Consider the following 25,346-nt stretch of genomic DNA (forward strand, 5'->3'; position numbering starts at 1 on the left):
AATCATAATGTATGATGGACAACCTCGTACTTGTTCTGGTTGTGGCCATGAGGGTCATGTACGCTTGGTGTGTATTCAACATCAAGTTTCACAAATCCCATTAGGTAACACGGCACCACCTCATATGGTAACGGCCCTCCCCATCAATTACGCAGGGGTGACATGGTCGACCGTCGTGGCAGACGAAAGACCACTTCAAAGACAGAGTGTGTTAGAGTGTTGAAGAAGAAGAAGAAGAAGAAGAAGAAGATTAGGAGGTAAAAATTTTGTAGGGACACAAAAAAGTGACTGTATACAGGTACAAATGGATGCATGTTGTAGAAATTATGCAGAGGTGAAGATTCCTGCAGAGGATAGAGTAGTGTAGAGAGCAGCATTAAACCATACTTCCGACTGAGGATCACAACAAGAATAATATTAACCTGTTGCCTATGGCAGAAAAATTTAGTAATGAAAATAATTAACAATTAAAACAAACCACAAATGTTCTATAATACAGCAAAAATAGTTTGCATTGCTATTGTGAAGTACAACATAGAACATAAAGGCATAGTAATTGTTGAACAATTCTTTGCAATTATTGGAATTTTATAGTAAAATTAATAACTGTAAATATATTTATACATACAACTATGGCCAGAATATTGCCACTTTTCTGTTTTGCCACTAGCAAATATGAGTTGTTGTGACTGTTAATGTCATATTATGCAACATAGCCACATGAAGTGTCAATAGTAATTATTTGTCATATGGACTATAAAAGTATGAAGTTAAGGAGAAAGGAGCTTTAGTCCCACAAAAAAATTTTCAGAAGGCTGTTATAAACTGTCCATGACACTATGACTTGTGTTAAAATTACTTTTGCTACATTGCAGCAAAAATGTGAAGACATGAACAGCGACCTCAGTGTGAGATGCTACCCATGTTGACATACTGCATTGTGAAACATCCGTAAGCAATGTAAGATAATAACCTTCCTGCTCATACTTCCAACAGGATTAGGGTTCAGCTTGTGATGCAGTTAAAGAAAAGAAAACATTTAGTGGCCATAGCTCTGATTATTGCTAACATAAAACAAACACAATTATTACATTAAGGTGCAACAGTGATTTTTTCCACGCATATAAATTTTTTGAGACAGTATCAGACAGAAAATTTCATTACATCATGTAACACATTATTGTCAGTTGCCAAATGTGGGAAAAATTGCAGAGTGTGGTGTGGTATAAAGACAAAGAGCACAATGACGCCAATGGAAAGTATCCTCCACTTCCCTCTTAACAGAATGCATGATGCACCTGCCTTTACCTTGCACAACATTCCAGTGTATGGCACCTACTGACACTGAAATTTAAAAACAGAAGACATTGTGATGTTCCTCTGAGCTTGGACAATTATGTGTTTGGAGGAGCCCGAGTGTTATTAAAACTTGCTACAGTGCTACTGTGCAGTAGACTATTAACTTCACAAAACGTGTGAAAATTAATCTGCCGACAACACCTGAAAAACTCTGAGATTACTGTTGCGTGCCAATCTCTTCAGTTGGTACTGCAATTCTAATCTGATTTCTCTGCATATCATGTTCAAAGTTTTTGGTACTTTTGAAATTATTTGTGTCTAATAGTGTAATTGTTAACTTTTTTATAATCTTTGTCAATAAATGCACAGTACTTACATACCAGAAACTATTTAAAGTAGATTAGCTACCACATCTCCACTTATAGCCACATAGGTAGTCTGTGTGCATCTCTGAATGAATCCAACAGCAATGTAAGAACTGCTAGAAAAGACCACATCATCATGAGAATAGCACAGAACATGCACTGAGGAGCTCTCAACATTGATCTTACAATGCAATCTCAATTAGGAAGAAAAGGCCATTTGTACAGTAAGTCACCTACATTACTTCCTGTGGGCTCATGGCTAGACTGAGAAACTTTTGTTGAAATATAGTACCATGGCGGGGGGGAGGGGGGGGGGGGGTCTTGCAAAGTCCATAACTGTAATAAAATAAGTACATGAAATAAAGCTTAACTACAACTTGACAGGCTCAGTCACAATATGATGATGTTATACAACTTAAGATAACTGCAATATGAGGAGGAGGACCGAATGCTACTCACCGTAACAAAGATTAACTGAGCTACGGACAGGCACAACAAAAAGCTTTTGACCAAAGCCTTCTTCAGCAAAGAAAACACACACACATTCACAAAAGCAAACTTCACTCACACACACGACTGCCACCAACGGCAGCTCCAACCAAAATGCAACTTTTACGTGAATAGTAACCTGGTATGGGGTGGGGGATGAGGGTGGGGCTGCAAGGTACAGGTGGGGGGAGAAGGGGGAGGGGAGAGAAGAGTGCTGCCTGGCAGAGCATTCAGACAGTGCTCTTCTCTCCCTCTAACTGTACCCTGCTATCTCTCCCCATACCCTTCCCCTGCCCCATGTGAAGGCTTTGGCTGAAAGCTATGTTCAATGTCTTTTTGTTGTGCCAGTCTGCAATGGTTCATCTTTACGGAGATCAGCAATCCCTCCTTCTCCTAATATTGTTGACATATCAACCTAGAGTTTCCACTGTTTAAATTTGCTTAACAGCTTAAGATGATATTAAAGTAAAAAAAGTGGTGGTTCACACCAGACTTATCTACGAACAAACCTTTCAAAGTCGTACTCAGGTAATTTCATTGAAGTGCCAAAGAAACTAGCACAGGCATTCATATTCAAATACAGAAATATGTAAACAGGCAGAATACGCTGCTGTGATCGGCAACACCTATATAAGACAAAAAGCGTGTGACACAGTGGTCAAATCGGTTACTGCTACTAAAATTGCTGGTTATCAAGATTTAAGTGAGTTTGAACGTTATGTTATAGTCGGTGCATGAGCAATGGGACACAGTATCTCCCAGGTAGCGATGAAGTGAGGATTTTCCAGTATGACCATTTCACGAGTGTACCATGAATATCCAGAATCCAGTAAAGCATCAAATCTCCCACATCGCTGCAGCCGGAAAACGATACAGCAAGAATGGGGCCAACAAACACTGAAGAGAATCATTCAACATGACAGACGGGCAACCCCTCCACAAATTGCTGCAGATTTCAAAGCTGGATCATCAACAAGTGCCAGCATGTGAACCATTCAACAAAACATCATTGACATGGGCTTTCAGAGCTGAAGGTCCACTCATGTACCCTTCATAACTACATGACACCAAGCTTTACGCCTCGCCTGCCAACAATGACATTGGACTGTCAATGACTGGAAACAAGTTGCCTGGTCGGATGAGTCTCTGTATTGAATGGCTGAACGTGTACGGGTATGAAGATAACCTCATGAATCCATGGGCCCTGCATGTCAGCAGGGGACTGTTCAAACTGGTGGAAACTCTGTAATGGTGTGAGGTGAGAGCAGTTGGAGTGATATGGGACCCCTGATATGTCTAGATATGAGTCTGCATGTACTGATATTTACATAAGCATCCTGTCTGATAATCTGCACCCATTCATGTCCATTGTGCATTCCAAAACACTTGGGCAATTCGAGCAGGACAATGCGACACAGGATTCATGGTGTCAATTGCCTCCAGCACTTCTTCAGACAATAATCGAGTCCATGCCATGTTGTGTTGCGGCACTCCTGCATGTTCACGGGGGCCTTGCACAATGTTAGGCAGGTATACCAGTTTCTTTGGCTCTTCAGTGTGTAACCATGAAGGAAAACACAGTTAAGGTCTCAAGATTTCAAGTTTGCTTTACCTTTGTTATGTCAAAGTCTGCTTGCTTTCGGTGTCTCCAGAATACAGTTGATGCAGCTGATTTTGAAGGCATTACTGGATCGCCATATACAAATATTTTAATGAGACAGCCAACCAAAATTATAAAATTGAAAAACCACAAAAACAGTGATGTGCTTGTCAAACTCCATATGCCTCCATCAGAACCTACAGGAAAAGAAAAGGTGGATGCACAACAAATTATTTTTTCAGAGAGAACTCAAGTTTACATTTTATATTTAAGTGCGAGTGGTCATTCTCACTCAGTTAAAATACTATTAAGTTGTTATTTCATCCTTAAAATCTCTATTAACAGAAAGATACACAAAGTATCAAAATGGCTGTAATATAGCCTCTTATTTCCTACAGATTGTGTGTGTTTTGTGTGACGATTTATACCGAGTTTCCTCTCCCTTAGGAATCTGCATTCCTTGTTATCTCCATTATATTTCTCTTTTACAGCACAGGAACTTTTGACAGAAATTCAATTGTATTTTAACATTGATTAGCTTCAGCACTAGTCAAACTGTTCCTATTACGGTGGTTTACAAAGACTTTTCAGATGCACCATAAATGTTAGTCATTCATTCACATATGTTCTGTAAACTGCATCATGAAGGAGAGCTAACTAGGACGTGAAACACATCAAACTGTACTGTAGACCACTCCTGTAACGTACACTAATAACAAATAATACACAGTGTTGAGCGAGTCACATTGATAAATATGGGGATTTACTCTACATTACTTTATACCCCGTGTAATAAAAAGATATGGTCAAACTTCCAGCTAATCTTCCTTGCACAAAGAGGAAATGTGTTATAAGTACATGCGTCTGGAAACAGTTGACTTCCATGTTAGAACTAATTTTCTCCTTTTCTTCATAACAACATTTATCATGGGAAATGCACAGAAACAGAATGTATCAGCAATACATGAAACGTTTTCTTACATGAAATGTTCTGCAGTCAGCAGTCAACACTCAGAGAAATGAATGGAGGAAGATTTTAGTAGTTTTAAGGTCCTCTGATACTGAGGTCACTGGAGGTGGAGCACACGACTGGATTACATAAGGATGGGGAATGAAATCAGCCATGGCATTTACCTGGAGTGATTTAGGGAAATCACAGAAAACATAAATCTATATGACTGGATAGGTATTTGAACAGTCGTCCTCCCAATTCCTTGGCCTCTAAACTCTCTCGACTTAAATCCAACAGCCTTTTAATTGTGGAGGCATTTAATAGCTTTTGTGTACAGAACCCCAGTATAAGATGTACAGAGACTTTGTGATTGTGTTGAGGAAGGTTGAGAAACAAAACAATTCTCCAGGGACACATCAGCACACCAGGGAGTCAATGCAATGACAGGTTGATGCACGTATCCTTGATAATGGAGGGCATGTTGATCATTTCATTTAGGAATGTGTTTCATAGTGTGCTTCCCATGATTAATGTGTTGAAGAGTTGGGGAAACTGAGATCCAATTTGAAAATAAAGCATTTCTCGATCCATGTCTGTGTAACATATTTCTTCCTCTACATTTACAAATTTTTCCTTGAAGATTGGCCATATATTTTGGTGACATCCTGTGTAAGTAAGTGTATTACAGGAGAAAAACAGCCACTTTGAAAAAGTAGTGCATGCTCACTGATTTCTACTTTTGGTAACTTTCCTTCTTCAACAATGCAGCTGCTGTTTTCCATAATACTTTGAAACAAAACATTTGCGTAACATCATAGACCACAATCAGCTGTTCATATACTGACAAACTCAAAATCTGTTTAATATGAACATTACTTTTAACTGGAATTCACATCCAGGAGCCTAAATATCTTGATAAATTATAGATAGGGTGGCCAATAAGATTCATTTTTAATCTGTTTTTATTATCTGTGGATTTACAATTTCTTTTTCAATGACAACTAGAAAACTATTACACATTCATATTGGAATAAATAGCTCCATTTTGAAAGCTAAATAGGGATGCACATTTAATGGAAATTTCCACAGACTGGGCATACTGCCTTAGGAGATTAGTCCAATCAACCAGACGATTGTTTTTAATAATACATTTCACACTCATGTCACACAAAGAGATATTATTACTTCAGAAAATGGAGTCTAACCCTGTCCACTTCAGAAAATGGAGTCTAACCCTGTCCATGTTCACTGATCTATACTTCTGATAACTAGAAGCCATTTTGATTTGTTTGGTATTGTGTAATATGAGTCTTAGTAAGATTAAGCCATTGTTGTGAATCAGTTGTGAGCCCATCCCATTACCCTCCTGGATGTGTATAGTAGGGGTGTGTTTGTGCCTTTATCAGTAAACTTGTGTGATCAGCAAACATCACAGTTTTTGAAGAGAACTCCAATGTCCTGGGTAAAACATGAATGTAAAAAAAGAAACAAGTGGGTCAAGCACCAGACATTTTGAGAATATGGACAGTAGGGAGATGAGTCTATAATTAGAGTTCATTTGCTTATCTCCACATTCATAGATGGAATTTTCTACCTCATGATTCAGTCAGATGACTCACGAGTGATTACGATGTTAATTCAAAAGGGGGAGGAGACTGCACAACTATCTTTAACATGTAATTTTTTCCGGTCTCGTCAGCTTCTTCCCACATTCTCTGGATAGTAATGCACTCTTTTGGACAGTCTCCAGAGCAGTGAAGTTCTTGGAGATGCCTATACTAAAACAACTGGACTTCCAGCATTTGCCTGATTTGGCATGTTTGACCACAGTCCAGTAGACAGTCCTGTTATTAACATTACTGTCACCAACACAATCTCTAAACTGCTATAATTCTGCCCGTGTCTGATCTGTTTGAGGTTTCAAGAGCAAATGTTCCTTTTACATTATCATGTAGCGATATTCACAACTATTACACCAAAGGCTAGTTACATTTTCCAGGCAGGCTAGATGCATCACTGCATCCAAGGTGAAAAAAGTGTACACACCCCTGACCATTTCTCATAATGCTGTGGCTGTTTTCACACTTTTCCATTATGATGATACCATGCATGTTCAGAAAGTAAGTGTACTGGGCTTTTATACATTTTTAGAAAAAGCACATTTGGGAAAAAAGGATATATTTGACACTCCTGTTGACTATTTTTTTCAGATAATAACCATCCTGTTCAAAGTATGTGGTGAGCAATAACACAAGCTTCTTTATGACCTCCTCGAAGAACTATCCTACCAGCTCCTTCTCCACTTCAGAACCTCTTTCTACACCTGTTTATTGGCTGAAAATTTAATTCCTCTAATGGGTGTCTTCAGGGCGGTGAAAAATGATAGTCTTTGAAGGTGTCAAGTCAGGGGAATAGGAGGACAGGTTCAAAACATCCGAGCTGGGGAGCACCTCAGTGGCTAAGGCTGTGTAAGGATGGGTGTTGTCATGCAACAAGCACACACCTGTCATAACATTCCCCTGCTTTTGTTTTGCATGCTCCTTTTGAGTTTCTCTAGGGTCTCACAATATTATTGTGTATTGAAGATCTCATCCTGAGAGAGAAATTCTATCAAAATTCTGCCTGTTTACTTCCCAAACACCGAGGCCATGGCTTTTCCCACAAAATTATGGCTTCAAATATTTTAGCATATGGGGAATTGGTATGACACTACTGTCACAACTGTCTTTCACACACTTCATTTCCAGTCGCAACAGAACTCAGAAAAAGCTCACCTAATTCAAGTCACTCAAGAAAATTGCGACCACTATTCACCTGATTTTTCTTGTGTTGCTCTGTCAGATATTTTGGGATTCATCTAGTAAGCAGTTTTTAGTGTCCCAGCATTTCAGTGATTATCTCTTATAAAAGAGTTCTGAAAACATAGCTGAAATTTCATCCACTGTCAAATGGCAGCCTCCACGAACAGTTTACAACTTTTGTACCAACTCATCAGTCAAAATAGAGGGTCTTCCACTCCTCCGTTCATCATGAACATTTCTTCTGCCTCCACTATACTCCCTAAACCACTTTAACACACTTGTTCTGTTCATAATAACATCGCCATAAATTGTTTTCATTAGTGAAAAAATTTCAGTAGGTGTGACTCCTTCCGCAAATAGAAAGCGGTTCACAGTGTCACTCCCACTAGGCAGGATTTCTTAACGACATCTCTCACCCTACTGGACACTACAAAGTGATTTTACATCCACCCATGTGCCTGCAACGCTCGCTCTGGTCACAGGATCCTTTGTACCACCCTCAAAAAATCAGCATCCAGTTATGGTCACAATACACTTATTTACTGGACATGCATTGTATTTTACTTTAATTTATACAATTTATAAATAGTTACTCAACAAAAAAATCCAATTACAAGACTGTTTTGCACAATAATAATACTTCTGAATGCAATAAATACCTGTGTTGAATATTACTGAGCTTGCTAAATGTTAAATTACTAACAAGGGAAACTCCTCATCGCATCCCCTCAGACTTAGTGGTAAGATGACCCAGATAGCCTGTCAAAAAACTGAACTCAGATCAAGCATGAAAAGAGGAAGAAGGGTTACTGAACTGTAGTTGGGGAAAAAACTACACACACACACACACACACACACACACACACACACACACACACAGTGTGGACAGTCCAAGCTTAACAATGCTGGCAAACAGAGTTCAAAACTGCCTCATGTCTTTTTTCCTCCCACAACATTATGAACTGTAAGTCTGGTCATTGAAACGTTTGTGCTTTTTCTGTGGTCTTAGCAGTTGTCACACTATACAGTGGTTAAAGAAGCTGAGTCATGTGGTAAGAATACATTAGAGTCACAAGTTAATGTGATTAATAGTGCGAGCATGCGAGATACCACATAGAAATCTCACACAAATGAAAACAATAAATAAACGGGTGTGACCTATATTACAACAAAGGAATTAATAGTCAAAATCTCCAGAATGGAATTGTAACGTTCCCTCTTTCTGTTTATTTAGGTTTGATTTGTTTGATTGTTATTCTTTATTTCTATTATTCGGAATCTTTTTTTTTTTTATTAAATTGAGCCTGAAACTTACGTAATAAATACTTCGCGTGAAGTACGATTTGCAGCATAAACAAAAATTAATTTCGGAAATGTAATCCACTGAATATTAAAAGTAAAGCTTTTGAACAACGCGCGTGACTGACTAGATACATTCAGAGGGTACGTACATTCGCGTGCGAGTGGTTGCGGTCTGATGAGAAATTTTCATTGTGAAATAATTTCGTCGTAGCACACTCGGAGATTGCGAACGTACATTCAGAGTAGAGGCACGTACGTTCTATCATTCCCCGTGGCCTGGGTAAAAGAATGGCAATTATTTAAATCTAAGAGTATTTCTTTTGCATCGGACTAGTATTATTATAAGAAAAGAAGATTGCAGGTTCTGAATGTCTCGGCAAAACGAATCGGAAGTAATTTTAGCGGCCACGAAAGGAAAGTAGAGAGCACAATCACGCACCTCTATTGTTGAGCAGTGCCGTTTTGAAGATCTTCGGTTCCATCTAAAACTCGCCTTCTCTGCTTAACATAAATACTCCATAGGCATGGGAATAAGGCTTGTTGTGCGATGAAAATAATATAAAACACATCTTGCGTCTTTTAACTCTTTCATTTACCACACACACACACACATACACACACACACTAGTAATTAGACAGTACGATATCCCACCAGCCCATCAGAACAAAAAGTAGTCGTTCATACAAGAAATAAAAAACGAAGGGCGAAATTGTTCCTATGTCTCTCAAAGATAAAAAGTTTACCAGATATTTCTCTGGTGTGTCACTGGAACAATTTTTCAGCACCTCTGCGATTAAATCACAATATTTTCAGTTCCTTTACAGAATGCAACTCCGAAACAAATTAAAAACATAATTTTTGACAGAGCGCAAGCAAACTATGCAATTGTGAAACTGTTGCCTTTATTTGGTGTAGCTTATGTGACAAACTATTGTGTTTTCATCATTTCCTTCAGAAATCATGAAAGGAGACATATCTCACTCAGTCACTAGGCATAGAAAATTAGGAGCATCGTTAACAGATATCTATCATATGACACATGTACTGTCACTAATGCCATATATGACACACCAGGTATGTTTTTCGTTGGAGGATTCAGTTGACTTATCGCCTTGTCATCAAATGTTTGCAGTTCCCGTTTGAAAGCCAGTTCCTTTCGGCTGCTAACAGAGTAGTTGTGGAGAATCAGCTATCATTATAGGTCTCTACCTTACACCTCGTAATTACACCAGGAAACAGACACAAATTTGACTACAGCAAAAGAAAAGAAGGGAAAAAAGAAAAAGCAGAAAAAGAAAAAAGAAAATTAATTGCACGGGGGAGTTTTAATCCACCTCGTCCGTCTTGCAGTCCAACACTGTGACCAGTTCCCCATGACACTGTGGCTCCACCACGCTGTCCTATGTTGCACATCTCTTGCTAGGACCATTCAGTGTTTCTATTTTGCCTACTTTTTCACAGTTCAGTACACCTTCTTCCTGTTTTCATGCTTTATCTGTGTTCAATTTTTGGTAGGTTGACACTAAATCTCATTGGGGGGGGGGGGGGCATATAGAGGGGAGGGGAGAGGGGTACAGTGGAGAGTTTCTCATTTAAGCATTTTCAAAGGAAGATGATGTTTCTTATACGTGATATAATCACTTCTACAGCACAGAATTAGATTAGTTTATATGTTGTGTTTGCTACCCAAGAATAAGGCGATATTTTTTTTTTTTTTTACTGAAATATAGGTAAAGCAATTTTCAACTCCTATTTACTATCACTATTTGACACATGGAAATCTGATTTTTGCATTGTTTTATGTGTACCTAAAGTAGTTAGACTTATTAGAAGCTTTCAAAGCATTTTTAGTGCCTTAAAGCACGGTCATATTTTCAGCGAACCGCATAGCTGTGTTGTAGAATGTTCGCCTGTCATATGGGTGGCCTGCATACAATTCCAAGCCACAATAAGTTTTTAAACAAAGGAGCACATCTTATGAGCTTTTTGAAGATAAAATATTTAAAGATGAATGAGATACCACACAAGAAGTGGTTGTGACAGCTGGTACCAGAAGCACTGAGGACATCCATCCGCAGCAGAAACATCACTGCACTCAAATCAATCAGGCTTCCTGTGAGAAAAATGCCTCCTGGAGTGGCAGCAGCACCAGGAAGAGAGGCACGTGCTTAAGTAACTGTGCAAGAGCAGAAGTTTCCTGAGTCTTGCTGGGGAATTCCTGCAGAACGTTAGTCATGTCTTCAAGTCGTCGACAGAAACAATGACAAAAAGACAGACAGTAGTCAGTCTTCAGTGTCAGCGGAACAGCGAATAGAATTACCATGTATGGACAGAGATAGTCTGCCTAGAGATTTAACTGAGTACTGTTAGTTTAGAAGAGTTCCTCGAACAATACATCAAGACAGAAGATTAGTTCTGAGCACATTATTTAGCTTATGTTCATGGAATTGTAGTCAACACGGGACAGGTAGGCTAAAGTTGCATGACCAAAGTTGGGTAATATACTTTACTATTCACCATCATTCTGTGTTACTTTAATTGTGTGTGTGTGTGTGTGTGTGTGTGTGTGTGTGTGTGTGTGTGTTTAGGTGGTGGTGGGGGGGGGGGGGGGGGGTCAGTGTAATCGTGCTGCCCTAGGAACCACATATCCATCCTACCAGGACACCCGTGTCAGTCTTCCTTAGACACAGTAAAATTTTCATCAATGTGGAGCCCCTGGTCCACATCTTTTATAAAAGACTGGTAATTTGCAATGAAAACTGAATTTTTGTTTGTGATATACAATTAGAAATAACAAGATGTGCATTTTTCATAATTGGTAGTTGAGATACATTTGCTTAATTATTTAAATAACATAGGTTTTCAAACTGAATGAAATAAAATGACTAAAGCACGACTCAAATTAGTGATCCATCCGATACCAGACATGAGGCCAATTTGCATTGAAGGTACTAAACCAAAAGTCAGCTCAGTACTCTACCACAGACTTGTGTTGCCTGTTGAAAAATCTACCTTACTTCAGGGCATTAAAGAAGCTTGGAAATCTTCGAAGTATACTTTCTCAAGAATTTTTGAGAGTTTAGTGGGATAAATATTTGATTTCTGAACTTCATGTAGCACAAATATAAATGATCACAAAATCTGATTGCCATATAGTTGCCTTGTAAATAATTGTATAATATAGACACTCGTACTTCTACAGCTGTAGACACTCTACAATGCAATTTCTAACGAGCTTTTACTTCCACAGCAGCTTTTTAATCACTAAAATAGTCACTTTTGGCAATGTCTGCAAATCCATGAAATTTATTCCTAGTCTTTATTCAGGCTAGACAACAATGTGAATTTAGATGCAAAATCTACAGGTAGTAACAACATTCTGAGGTATATTCAGAATACATAAGCTGACAAAACCAGTATATGCTGTGAAAGCACCACTTTACACACATTATTTTGCAAACTGAAACACAGACATTAAAACAAATTTTATACAGTGAGAACAAAATATTTACCTCCATCACTTAGAATTGTTCTTCCTATTGTACTTGGTTGGGTATAATCAGTATCTGTGTTCATGTATTTGTTGAGAACTATACCAAATGGGTTAAATGCCATAACAACAAACATGAACATGCAAAGTGTCATTCTGGAGTGGTCAAGCATTCCACTGCTGACCCTGTGCATACAGTCACTGTCTTCTTTCTTCATCTGTGAGGAAAGAACAAATATGATAATTGCTGAATTCAAGAAAAGTAAACAAGGATAAAAGTGCATCGTGTTTATAAAATCAGTTTGGAGACCTCACTGCGTAGCAGCAGCAGCAGCAGCAGCAGCAGCAGGAGCAGCAACTTAAGCAGGAAGTGTGTATTGCAACCACTTGCTAAGTAATGAATTTTTTTTATAAAATCTGTGACAGCTTATAGACTCAATGAGAAAAGGACACACACAACATACAAGATAATAAAGGGCAGATATTTAAGCTTTAAAGTTTATGATAGCAAATAATTATTCTATTTGCTTGGGTACCTTCTCAATCCTTTTAATTTGTTAGTTTTGAGGATACTGAGTCAAGAATTTGAACTGCATTTCTATTTATATATAACATACATATATACAGCTGCAATGAGCTCCTGCAATTCACATGCACTGACTGGAAACTGATACATAAACCAGTTTTTACCCAATGATACATAATCCAGTTTCTGCCCAAATTAAGAGTAGATACAGCATCTATTACTGATACAGTTCAAATCTTATAATGTGTTCGATAAATGATGTCTGCTGTTCACCACTATCTCATCATTACGACACAAAATATTCCAATGTTCAGTTTAGTTTTTTAAATCAAGTCTACTATATGAAAAGAATTGTCTAGTAGGATTTAACAATGAAGTGAATAAATAATATCTGATGGCTGGTGTGATATGAGAAACAGCACTCTGACTTCATTGTGACCTAATTTCTCAACCAGTAGATAAGAAAATGAACACACGACAAATACATAACTTATTACATCAAATAATCAAAAGAAACTTTTACATTTCCACAAGACACTGCATTCGAGATTACGAAGGAAGATCTCATCTACTGAGCTGTGGTAACAATGAGGCGTTGCCACAAAGACGTTTATTAAATCGCGTTATTTTCTTTTGTTGCGGTAGGTCCATGAAGCTGTGCTGCCCAGCCCATTGCAACTGTCAGGGATCAACTTACGCTGACTCGACTACAGCAGTGACACAGAAAAAAGTTTAATATTATGTCTTACGGCAACAGAGAAGAGGAGAGACAGTAAATAATATCTGAAATGAAAATGTATCTGCTACTTCATTAGTACCAGCAAGTGACTCAAACATATCAAAGCGATATCTATTATACATATGTCTGAAGACATAAAGAGTTTAACAAAGCAATAACATACCTCCATTTCAAATGAATTCTCAGGTGATGGTGGTACAGAACTGTCCGAATGAGGTGGTGAAAGCGATGGAGAAGAAATGTCTGACTGTGGTGGTGTAATCTCCCCATCAATAAACATTTCAGACTTCACACTTTCTGGCTTCAGCAGCTCTTGTAAGGACTGCTTCTGAGCACTCATTTTTAGAGACATATTTTCTTGCTTTAACTTTGCATTTGCATTCTGGAGGTATCTGATATAATCAATGGCCTTACGTAAAATTGCTGATTTATTTAACTGCAACAAAATAAATAAAATACCACAATCTGTGACCAATGATATAAAAATGTATTCTGCATTATTGTTATTAGCTATTCCACACGACATGGATTCTGTAGTGAGGAGTAAGATTGCTAATCCAAGAGAAAAATAGTTTTGTTCAGGAATGTTAAGTACCAACCTTTGCATCAACTCCGACTACAATATTTTTCAATTCAATAATTTTATCATTTATGCTTGTTCGATAGCGTCTTTCAATAGCATTATGAGCACTTCTCTTTACTTCCTTCACCTTCGGTTCTCGAGTAGTTGGAGTCACAGCTGCTATTCCATTGAGAGCAAGTTTGTCAGCGTCCAGCACAACTGGAATTCCTGTAATTGTTATTATTAGTGGTGAAATACATTTGACAGGCCAAGTAAAAGCACAAATCAATGAACGAATCTTGACATTAAGTTATGATATGAGAGTGTAATTAAGAAGTGGTGCATCAAACCAAGGGCTCACCTGTAGCAAGAATTGTACCATTGGCAGTATTTACTAGTGTGTGTATTGAAGTTCCAGCAGGAGAGGGACTGGTTGTTGAGCCCGTTACATGTGACGTAGTGTACATGACTGCTGTTGATGTCATCTGTGGTTCTGATTTTAAGAGTTGTGTTTGGAGAAGTACCTATAAATTGAGATCCAAGAATGAAAAGTGAATATAACCCATAAACCTCTATACAAATAAATTTGTTCTCAGAAAAAAAGTTACAGTATATGACGTAATTAGTTGCCAACTGCTGGAACCAAATTAATTTTGGAATGGTATGAGAAGTTAGGGCAGATTGGGGAGGGGGGGGGGGGGGGGGGGTGTTAAGAATGCTTCTTATGAGCTGTTGCTCACTAAATGCAGAGGGTGATATCCTAAAGTTAGGAGAAAAGTTTTAAAAATCTTTAGGAACAAAATTTAAAAGTCTCTGATGCTATTTATACAAATTCCCCATCCACCTTTTTCCCCTTTGTTCACAACAAAGTAAAGCAATTAACACAGTAGCAGAGTCTCGATTGTCCAACATTTTGAACCATTGTAAACAGCAAACAGCAACTATAATTTAAATTGGTGATTTATATGAGTATAATGCACAACAAATCACATATTTTAAATACAATTTATTTCCTGTACCAGAAACTAGTTTTCATGCCACTGCAGACTCACCATCAGATGAAGGTGTTACAGGAACATAACACAACCCCTGTGCAGCTGGAAGCTGTAGTCGTGCTGGTGGATATAACAGAAATTCAGTTACAGGTAACAAAAAGCTCATAAAATGAAAAGGTTATTACACATTGCATGTGTAATGAGCTGCTTATTCCACAAACTACTTCTTGCTAGTAACTAAATTTCCATTTAATCTGCCTGTACCATGACCACAGCATCTAGCTGCACATGTTTGAGCACAACCAGCACTGTTACATTTCCATTTGACAATAAGCTTGCAGCAGCTTGTAATCTAGTTAATGACAATTATATCATAATTAAAGAAAGTGACTTGTTACATATCATAACCAAATAAATCACCAGAGTAAATACCGCCCAATATTACTGTACATTTATAATGAGAAGTGTAGCTAGAACATTAGTAATATTGAATAATCATACTGACTACAGACCGCTTTAGGCGTACTTTGTAAAAAAAAAGCACATCAAAGTTTCTAGATATGCACTCTCATCTCTAACACATGAATAGTACAAGTGTGATCCTAACAAATTAGTACAAAATTCTAAGACTAGTGTAAGTAACATAATCACAGCTTGAAAAACATCACTTTGTAATTAAAGAAAATTATAAAAATTATTAGTAGAGTTGCACTTTGGAAGTATAGTCTGTAAATTTTGTAAACACTATTTTATGGAGTAAATCTAATCCATCTTAGACAAGTCGCAATGCCTTAGGGAAACACAGAGACAGACTCATAAAAATTATGTTTTTGTTATATATTTCAGCCTCTGATTGCATACATGGTATCTTTATCGGTTTCAACTTGTTATCAAATCATCAGATGATTCTCTGGTGACAACTTGGCAATAACTCAAACCCAACAAAATGATATCGTATATGTGATCTTGAGGCTGAAATATATAACTAAAAATGCATTTGTGATTGGTCAGTATGCTCAGTGGTTGCTGACATGGTCAAAATTTCATCATTGTAACTGGTGGCCAATGATTTGAATGTATCATCATTTATGCCAAAGTCATCTGGAAACTCAGTTTCATTTCTCTAACTCTTAACTCAGAAGGTGAATTTTCTGTATATACTATGAGGTGTGGTCTCCAAGACCCCTATCTTTAAACCCAGTTTTAAGCTGTACATCATTTGAAAATTTAATTCATGTTATATAACATTAATGGTTACAACTTTATAAGTGTTGTTTTAATACTGGTACTCCTTGTTGATTTTATTGCACTAAATAAAGTCAACAGCATTTTATTTTTGTATCACACAAAAATCACATACTTCCGTGAAGCTTTTTCAATAGTACACATAAATGAACAGTTAGAGAACTGAATTTTACATTCTGAAAAATTGTTATCTCTGTAAAAAGCAAATTATCGCATAAAACTAATTTATGGGGTTTAAACTTGCATATAAAAATTGAGCTCAATAGCCAGTAAAAGAAAGGCTGCAAAATTAATATTCACTACTCAGTTCTACATCTTTCTTTACCTCCACTCAGGACACATTTAATTTTAACTAACACTAAGTATTTTGTTGGAGAAACAGAAAGGTTCTCATCACCACTATACTCAGGTTCTTCCTCTGAATGGTCCTCTTGTTCACTAGCAGAATTCTGATTGCTGGCTACTGAAAAATCATTATTTTCTTTATCTACTTCTTGTTCTATGTCATTGACACCATTCTCCATCCACTGACTAAAAATTTCATCAAACTTAGAATGCGTCAAATTGTCACATTCTTGCAAACACATTTTGTACTGAACTGATGAAAACAGGTGCCTACTTCATGAGGTGTGGTCTAGGAGACCACATCACATGTCAAAAACACATCAGTAACAATCAAATAAGGTGATAACGCAACTAACAATAATAATTTGTAGGGTTGGTGAATAAGGAGGGTAGGTGGTATATAAAAACATTCTGCCATAGCTGAGCTATGAGAGCGACTTAGAAAATTCTGGCACGGTCTGAGAGACCACACACCGTGAGTTAAGGGTTAACAGTCTTTACCTGTTCGTTATCTTCTAAGGAATTGAAACATTTTTATTCACTCTTTCAACGAGTTATTTCTGTACATAGCACAGGTTTTCCTTTACATACATGAAGTATGATTTATGGTAATGAAGTTTTAACTTTTCATCACTTTGTCTTCTTGTGTTTTTAGTTTGTAACTCACTTGTAATCAAGTCTAGTGAACAACAGGAGCTATTGATATAATCTTCCAAGTGTAAATTGCACTATGTAGATGGCATCTGCAACATTTCAATTCGTGTATTTCAGTTGTAGGTGTCATTCATTCACACCTTTTGTTTACAATATGTTGTTTATTTCTTGTGAGTGATGGCTTGGATCAATTTGTTTAACAGACCTAAACAAGTCTTGCGCAGACAGCAAAACCATTAGGCTGGTTTTCACCAAATAGCGGAGATGCTGAGTCGCGATAGGCACAACAAAAACAGACCTGCAACACAGTCATGAACCTTTCCTCCAGAAGCCTTAGTCCCACAGAAATATCAGTCCTTACCACAGGCCGCACCTTTTGCCCCACCCCCAAATTCAATCATATAGGACTTTTTAAAGACCTTCTCTCCTTCTCCCGGTCCGTACAGTGGAAAAACTTTTTCGCCACCAACTCGTCCAATGAGACTCAAACAAAGACCAATACTGAACTTTGCCCAACTCGGCTCACTCCTCTATCCAACCTTGAACCTTGCCTCACCACCATTCATCAAATCCCTCAGCATACACACTAACATTACATCTACAGAAAGAACTTCAGTCCACCATCTAAGAACTGATCCTGACCTTATAATCGTACCTGCAGACAAAGGCTCCACCACAGTTGTTTTGAACCCCAAGGATAACGTGGCGGAAGGACTCCATCAGCTGTCAGATACTTCCACCTACAAACCATGCCACAGTGATCCCATTCCAACAATCCAGCAGGATCTCCAGTCACTACTAAAATCCTTAGACCCATCCCAGAACCTCTATCCAGAGTCCGTATCTCTACTCACCCCTATCACTCTCCACACTCCCACCTCTTACACGCTTCCTAAAGACCATAAATCCAACCACCAAGACGACCCATTATGGCCGGTTACTGTGTCCCCACTGAGAGAATCTCTGCTCATGTAGACCAACACCTTCAACCTATTACCCGGAACCTATCCTCCTATATAAAACATACCAAGCATTTCCTACACCGACTCTCCACAGTTCCTGTCCCTCTACCACACAGTGCCCTGTTCGTCGCTATTGATGACACCTACCTGAACACTAACATTCCTAATGCCCATGGCCTTACTGCTATTGAACACTACTTTTCCAGACGCCCTATGATTCCAAACCAACATCCTCCTTCCTAGTCGTCATGACCGACTATATGATCACCCACAATTACTTCTCCTTTGAAGGCATTACCTACAAACAAATCTGGGGTATGGCTATGGACACCTGCATGGCACCATCCTATGCCAACCTATTCACCCATGAATAGAGGAAGCTTTCCTAAAAACACAGAATCCTAAACCCCTCACCTGGTTCACATTCAGTGGTGACATGTTTGCTATTGAAGGTGAAGACACCCTATCCACATTCCTCCAGGACATCAAAAACTTCTCCCCCATTTGCTTCACCTGGTCCTACTCAACCCAACAAGCCACCTTCCTAGATGTTGGATACATCAGTACCTCCGTTCATATCAAACCTAACCACCAGCAATACCTCCACTTCGACACTTGCCACCCATTCCATACCAACAAGTCCCTTCCGTACAGCCCAGCCACCCGTGGTCATCACATCTGCAGTGATGAGCAGTCCCTCTGAAAATATACCGAAGGTCTCAATGAAGCCTTCACTGACCATAATTTTCCACCCAACGTTGTACAAAACTGAATCTCCTATGTCTTATCTTTCCAGTATGCCACCACCACCCAAAGTCCAGCAGTCTGGCCACAGAGGAGCATTCCCCACGTAATTCCCTACCGTACAGGACTGGAGCAACTTTAATTACATTCGCTGCCAGGGTTTTGATTACTTCTCGTCGTGACCTGAAATGTTTTAAAATCCGTGGAGAAGAAATTAAAACATTGAGGTTCGCCGATGTCATTGTGATTCTGTCAGAGACAGCAAAGGACTTGGAAGAGCAGTTAAATGGAATGGACAGTGTCTTGAAAGGAGGGTATAAGATGAACATCAACAAAAGCAAAACAAGGGTAATGGAATGTAGTCGAATTAAGTCGGATGATGCTGAGGGAATTAGATTAGGAAATGAGATGCTTAAAGTAGTAAAGGAGTTTTGCTACTTGGGGAGCAAAATAACTGATGATGGTCAAAGTAGACTGGCAATGGCAAGGAAAGCATTTCTGAAGAAGAGAAATTTGTTAACATGGAGTATAGATTTAAGTGTCAGGAAGTCATTTCTGAAAGCATTTGTATGGAGTGTAGCCATGTATGGAAGTGAAACATGGACGATAAATAGTTTGGACAAGAACAGAATATAAGCTTTTGAAATGTGGTGCTACAGAAGAATGCTGAAGATTAGATGGGTAGATCACATAAATAATGAGGAGGTATTGGATAGAATTGGTGAGAAGAGGAGTTTGTGGCACAACTTGACCAGAAGAAGGGATCGGTTGGTAGGACATGTTCTGAGGCATCAAGGGATCACCAATTTAGTACTGGAGGGCAGCGTGGAGCGTAAAAATCGTAGAGGGAGACCAAGAGATGACTACACGAAGCAGATTCAGAAGGATGTGGGTTGCAGTGGGTTCTAGGAGATGACGAAGCTTGAATTAGATAGAGTAGCATGAAGAGCTGCATCAAACCAGTCTCAGGACTGAAGACAACAACAACAACAACAACAACAACAACAACAACAACAACAACAACAACCACTCCTTCAGTGGTATTCCACTGTCCACCAAAGATACACAATATACTCATCCATCCGTACACGATCACTGCCCCCAATCCCTTACCTCATGGCTCATAGCCCTGTAATAGACCTAAATGCAAGATCTGTCCCATACACCCTTCTACCACCACCTACTCCAGTCCAGTCACTAACATCACCTATCCCATCAAAGGCATGGCTACATGTGAAACCAGTCATGTGATTTACAAGCTAAGCTGCAACCACTGTGCTGCATGCTATGTAGACATGACAACCAACAAGCTGTCTGTCTGCATGAATGGCCACCCCCACAAACTGTGGTCACAAAACAAATGGACCACTCTTTGCTACCAAACATGACATCCCTCATCTCAATGACTGCTTCACACCCAGTGCCATATGGATCCTTCCCACCAACACCAGATTTTCTGAATTGCGCAAGTGGGATCTTTCCCTGCAATACATCCTATATTCCTGTAACCCTCCTGGCCTCAACTGTCCTTGGTCACTGTCCTCACACATCCAGCCCCTTCCCTGTTCCCATTCCAGCACTATTTAGCCGTCATTTCACCACCACACCCAGTCTTTTAATTTCTTTTTATTTCTCTCCTTTCTGTTACTTAACCCCACCTTCTCTCCTGTCCTCTGTCTAAACTGTCCACCATCCCCACCATACTATCCTTCCCCATCCCTGCCCCAGCCACCTCTTTACCCCCACCCAGTCACCATTCCAATCATGCACTGGTGCTGCTGGTTGCACAGTAGTTTCAGTTATCTGAGCCTGCAGATATGTGTGCAAGTTGCATTTGTGTGTGTGTGTGTGTGTGTGTGTGTGTGTGTGTGTGTGTATTGCTGACAAAGGCCTTAATGGTCCAAAGCTATAATTGTCCTCCTTTTTGTTGGGCATCTCCGCTATATGGTGAGCAGCAACTTTTCTTCTCTAATATTGTCACATTCCATCCTGGATTTTACATATTTACATTTATGTACCCAACGAAACTCCTTATTTTCTCACTACGATTTTAAATTTTTAAGTTTATAGAATTCTTCACGCTGTTAGTAACAAGAACTATCACCCAAAACTCTCTATTCAACAGAAGGCCTGTCAATTTGACAGTATATGTTTTGGTAATGTTTAGCGTCAGTGAAATCATAGGCCTAAATAGGTCATTTCTCGGGGCTTGAATCTCCAGCCTGTCAATGTCTTAAGTCTTTTAGAGCTGACTGCACCCCCCCCCCCCCCCCCACGCAAAAACAAGTCATAAGTTCCAGTTCAGTACATGCACATAGCATTCAAAAATGTCAGTATCACAAGCCTGTGTTTCAACTCACGCTGACATAATATGGAATTCAAATACTCCTTTAATGATATACACACTAAAATGAGTAATATAGCTGAAAAAGCTGTAAGAAATATGACAGCACAAATAGATAACTAGCATGAACAATGACCATAAAATGGAATCTTGAAGACATTGTTGGACATAATGTATAGTTTACATTTTATACAACCTACAAGCTGAGTGGCCGAAGCGGAGAGCGAGCTCGGAGTTAAAATGCAAAGAAATGAGAACACATCAGGTCACAGACACTTTGTAATTTAGTTTGTTCAACACATGACCACCTATGACTGATAATCTTTACGGCTTATGGAACATAAGCCTAATATGAATGTTGGTCTTCAAATTAAATTACTGATTGCACACTTTTACTTGGCACTTGAGCAGAGTATGCTGGGAGCAGAAGCTCGCGATCAGCTGCTGAGACAACCCCTCGTCTGCCTCCCAGAACAGTCAGCTTATAGCTAGTAACAGAAATGGATGTGTATTGTATTAATCCAACACTAATGTAAAACAAAGGTAATGACACGTCACTAAAAGTACCAAATAGAACCTCTTTGCTTATTTTTTGTATTAACAATCACTAGCATCAACTTTGATCGGTGACGTAAGAAATATGGCATAAACAATACAGTGACTATAACATGATTTTGTTGGTGATTTTTTCAAATGGGCCAAGCTACAGGTCAGTACTGTCACCACGGCCAGGTTTTTTTAGTGTCATATTCACTGGCTTCACCAACTCTCAATCAAACTGCCACTGTCCAAACTAACCTAGACCTCGAGCAAAACTACAGCTCAATCTGTCACAACAAGCAGGTTTTTATAGTCAAGTTTGATGACTTCACAGCTCACAACAAATTTGTTACCTTCCAACCTAACCTATACGTTGGACTGAGCTACAAATCAGTATCACCAAAACCAGTTTTCCTATTGATCCACATTTGTTAGTTTCACAATAAACAACAAAACTTTATACATGCACCAAAAGGTGATCTGAAAGCAGCCATTTACATTATGTCATTGGCCAAAGCCAATGACTTGTAGGCCTACTGAACATTCATCTTGATCCCATTACGGTTACATGGCAAGAGGTTGGTCAACTTCCACCAATCAAAGAAGTGCCAACGTAAAACACGTGAACAGCAAATGCTACTGAATGGTGACTGGTTTGTTATGTCCTACTTACCTGCTGCACTTTATCAGACGAAACTTGTCCCATTCCTTGAAGAGTGAGAAGTTGATTTAACTGTCCTGGAACCTTCTGCAGCACAGGAACAGTAGTTTTTTGTGTAGTGGGAGCTGGTGCCACTTGCTTCACTATAGGCTGTTGCTTACGTGGCTGAACATATTGAATGCGAGGTCCAGAAGGAGTTGCTTGCTGGGTAGCTGGATGCAACAACTTTGGTGTCTGCTGAAGAGACGTCTGAGAGACGCATGTTGGTATTGCAGTTTGGCTCCTAGTTGTCTGCGAAATCTAAACAGCAAATCAAGGACTGGTCACTAGCATACTTACATCACAGTATTTAGTTTTCTGCTTACGAATAACACAAGAACTGCCCATTCATCATTACACTCACACAACAAAGGAACGACTTTGTTCTACCTAGTAACTATCTATATTACACGAATAACGAACAAATTAACAATTGACAAAATACAAGCAATATGTTGCATTCTAACTGCAAACAAAGAAACAAAAACAGATCTGTGATTAGTTTACTTGTTGCTGAAATGCCAGTCCAGAGTTCTGAAGTTGTGGAGCTGTTTTCTGATGATCCACTGCCTGTTGCTGAACGACGGTATTTGGAAATGGCACGGAGCTCGATACATTCATAAAGTCAAATGATTCATCTTCTTCGGTCAGTTGCGACAGCAGGGCGTCATCGGCAAATATGTTACTGTTCTTGGAGAACAACTCATTCTCGCAGTTTGATATCAGATCTGCAAAATATAATTAACTCCTAATATCAAGAGAAATTATATCATAAATTAGTGTTGCTAAATTTCATGAGTTCTGCGACAATCTATATAATACTTAAAGAATACTACTAGTAATACCTGAAACGGCATACTTTACTAGGTAATGCTGCTACGAATAGTAACTGTCGCTTCTCTTCTAGTAATTGCACACTGTATATTTTTACGATTAATCATGCTTAAATATTAATAAGACACTACGTATGATTAAAAAACAATTCTCTTTCTGCCAACACGACAAGCTATATAGTGATACATCAGTCCCAATATTTGTAACATGTGCAACCGACAACCGTGATTATTGCACCACAAGCGCGTACATAAAAGAAAATTAATATATAAATAAACACAACCAAATATCAACACATTCTTGCAGAACACTGGCACGTGCTGCCTGCTATGATTGGTATGTCACTGCAAAGGGGGAAAAAAAAGAAACCAACTCCACCTTCAGCAGACGAACTTAAATAAGTACCAAGCAACTTTCACTGCAAATGACATGAGTGTACACTGTTGATTACCATCTAGGTTGTTAATGTCGCTGATATTAAACGTGTCACTCATCATCGCGAAGCTGTTTTCGTTGTCATACTCTGGCAACTCCTGCTGCTGCGAAACATTCCATCCTCCCGGGTCCGCCATGTTTACGAATTAATCAAAACACCTTTCGTCAGCCAATGGCGTGGGCGCTACGAATCAGACGATTTTACGTCACAGGCGATGTGCGTAGTAGTTGGAATTGAGGGTATTGTTGTGGCACAGCAGTCGAACAGTTTGTGTGTAGCACAGAACAGCAATTTCCACATTCAAATATTTGCGCCAACTTGTCTAAACAGAAAGAGTTCGTAGACACAAGTGCTTGCGTGTTCATGAATCACTGAAAAAAAATGTCTGTGTTACCGTCTCTACTCGGCTGCGCGAAGTCTGGCGTGCTTGAATTGACGCAGTCCGCATTAGGGTAAATCCGTACTACCCCGGAATGTTATTACTAAGGTCCTTCCAAACGCACCGATTTATCAGCACTAAAAGCTGCGCACATCAAATGGCGTAGGCAATAATTGCATGTGAACCACAGACTATGTACCTGTGGTGTGAACAAGCGGTTTGCGCAGCTGATCAAATTAGATCAGTTTAGATTAGATTCAATTTTCATTCCATAGACCCAAAAAATGAGATGATTCTCGAAGGTGTGGAACATGTCAGAAAGTATAACATAAAAGCATAATACGTTTAAATATAATACTGACTACCTTGATGTTTTGTCAGGAGATGGTCGAAAAAGGTGAATACAATGTGGTAAAGTGGAACAGCTAATCTGTGGATGTAAATCACATCTGTGCAAACATGTCGGAGAGTATGGTCAGAAGATCACAGCAAAGCTGGTGCGTGAAACGTGTTTGAGTCAACTGTTTGTTCAGTCTCATGTTTCACGCACGTGTGTGGGTACAGTGAATTTTAAAGTAACATATACGCCAGTGCTCTAGAGAGTTAATTGGAGAATTTACTGATTTGTACGGGAGTCATACACGTCCGTGCAAAATTAAGAGCAGGGAATACAGCGACAGAGATACAAAGACAGCTGCCTGTAATTCTTTAATAGAGGATTTACGCGCGGCTGACAGTACGGCGGACAGGGAAACGGCGATAGAACCAATTAATTCGTTGTGGCGAATTTACCGTAAAGAGACAAGAAAATTAACGAAATCTATTCGATATGACGCTGGGGGATTCCTAGTAGACTTTCACCCAAGTACTGACCTATTCCATAACCTTATGTGACTGTAGCAAAAGCAAGTAGGTTCCATTTCTTTCTAAAGAACAGTGCGGTCAGAACATTGTGTTAAGCTGATAGTGGAACACCTTGAAACAATGCCATAAGTGTCAGATAATTTAACCTTTTTTTATTTCCTAACATACTATGTGGTTC

General features: G+C 39.0%; 1 protein-coding gene across 3 annotated transcripts in view; it reads right to left on the bottom strand.

Annotated features, from left to right (window-relative positions):
* LOC126281849 (sterol regulatory element-binding protein 1) overlaps positions 1–24,501 on the bottom strand; it is a 100,380-nt gene extending 75,879 nt beyond the window's left edge. Inside the window, exons 1-8 of one of the 3 annotated variants that reach the window (XM_049981104.1) lie at positions 23,941–24,501; positions 23,163–23,383; positions 22,629–22,916; positions 14,488–14,650; positions 14,164–14,354; positions 13,728–14,000; positions 12,322–12,517; positions 3,766–3,950 (exon numbers count right to left, since the gene is read on the bottom strand). In XM_049981104.1, coding sequence (XP_049837061.1) covers positions 3,766–3,950; positions 12,322–12,517; positions 13,728–14,000; positions 14,164–14,354; positions 14,488–14,650; positions 22,629–22,916; positions 23,163–23,383; positions 23,941–24,061 — 1,638 coding nt within the window. In that variant the 5' untranslated portion in view covers positions 24,062–24,501. Of the gene's footprint in view, positions 1–3,765; positions 3,951–12,321; positions 12,518–13,727; positions 14,001–14,163; positions 14,355–14,487; positions 14,651–22,628; positions 22,917–23,162; positions 23,384–23,500; positions 23,810–23,940 lie in introns of those variants that run through there. The other 2 variants (XM_049981106.1, XM_049981105.1) reach the window with 2 other exon arrangements.
* Between the last annotated feature and the right edge of the window lie 845 nt (positions 24,502–25,346).

The sequence above is a fragment of the Schistocerca gregaria genome, chromosome 7 (genome assembly GCF_023897955.1).
Source record: "Schistocerca gregaria isolate iqSchGreg1 chromosome 7, iqSchGreg1.2, whole genome shotgun sequence".
NCBI classification, from domain to species: Eukaryota; Metazoa; Arthropoda; class Insecta; order Orthoptera; family Acrididae; genus Schistocerca; species Schistocerca gregaria.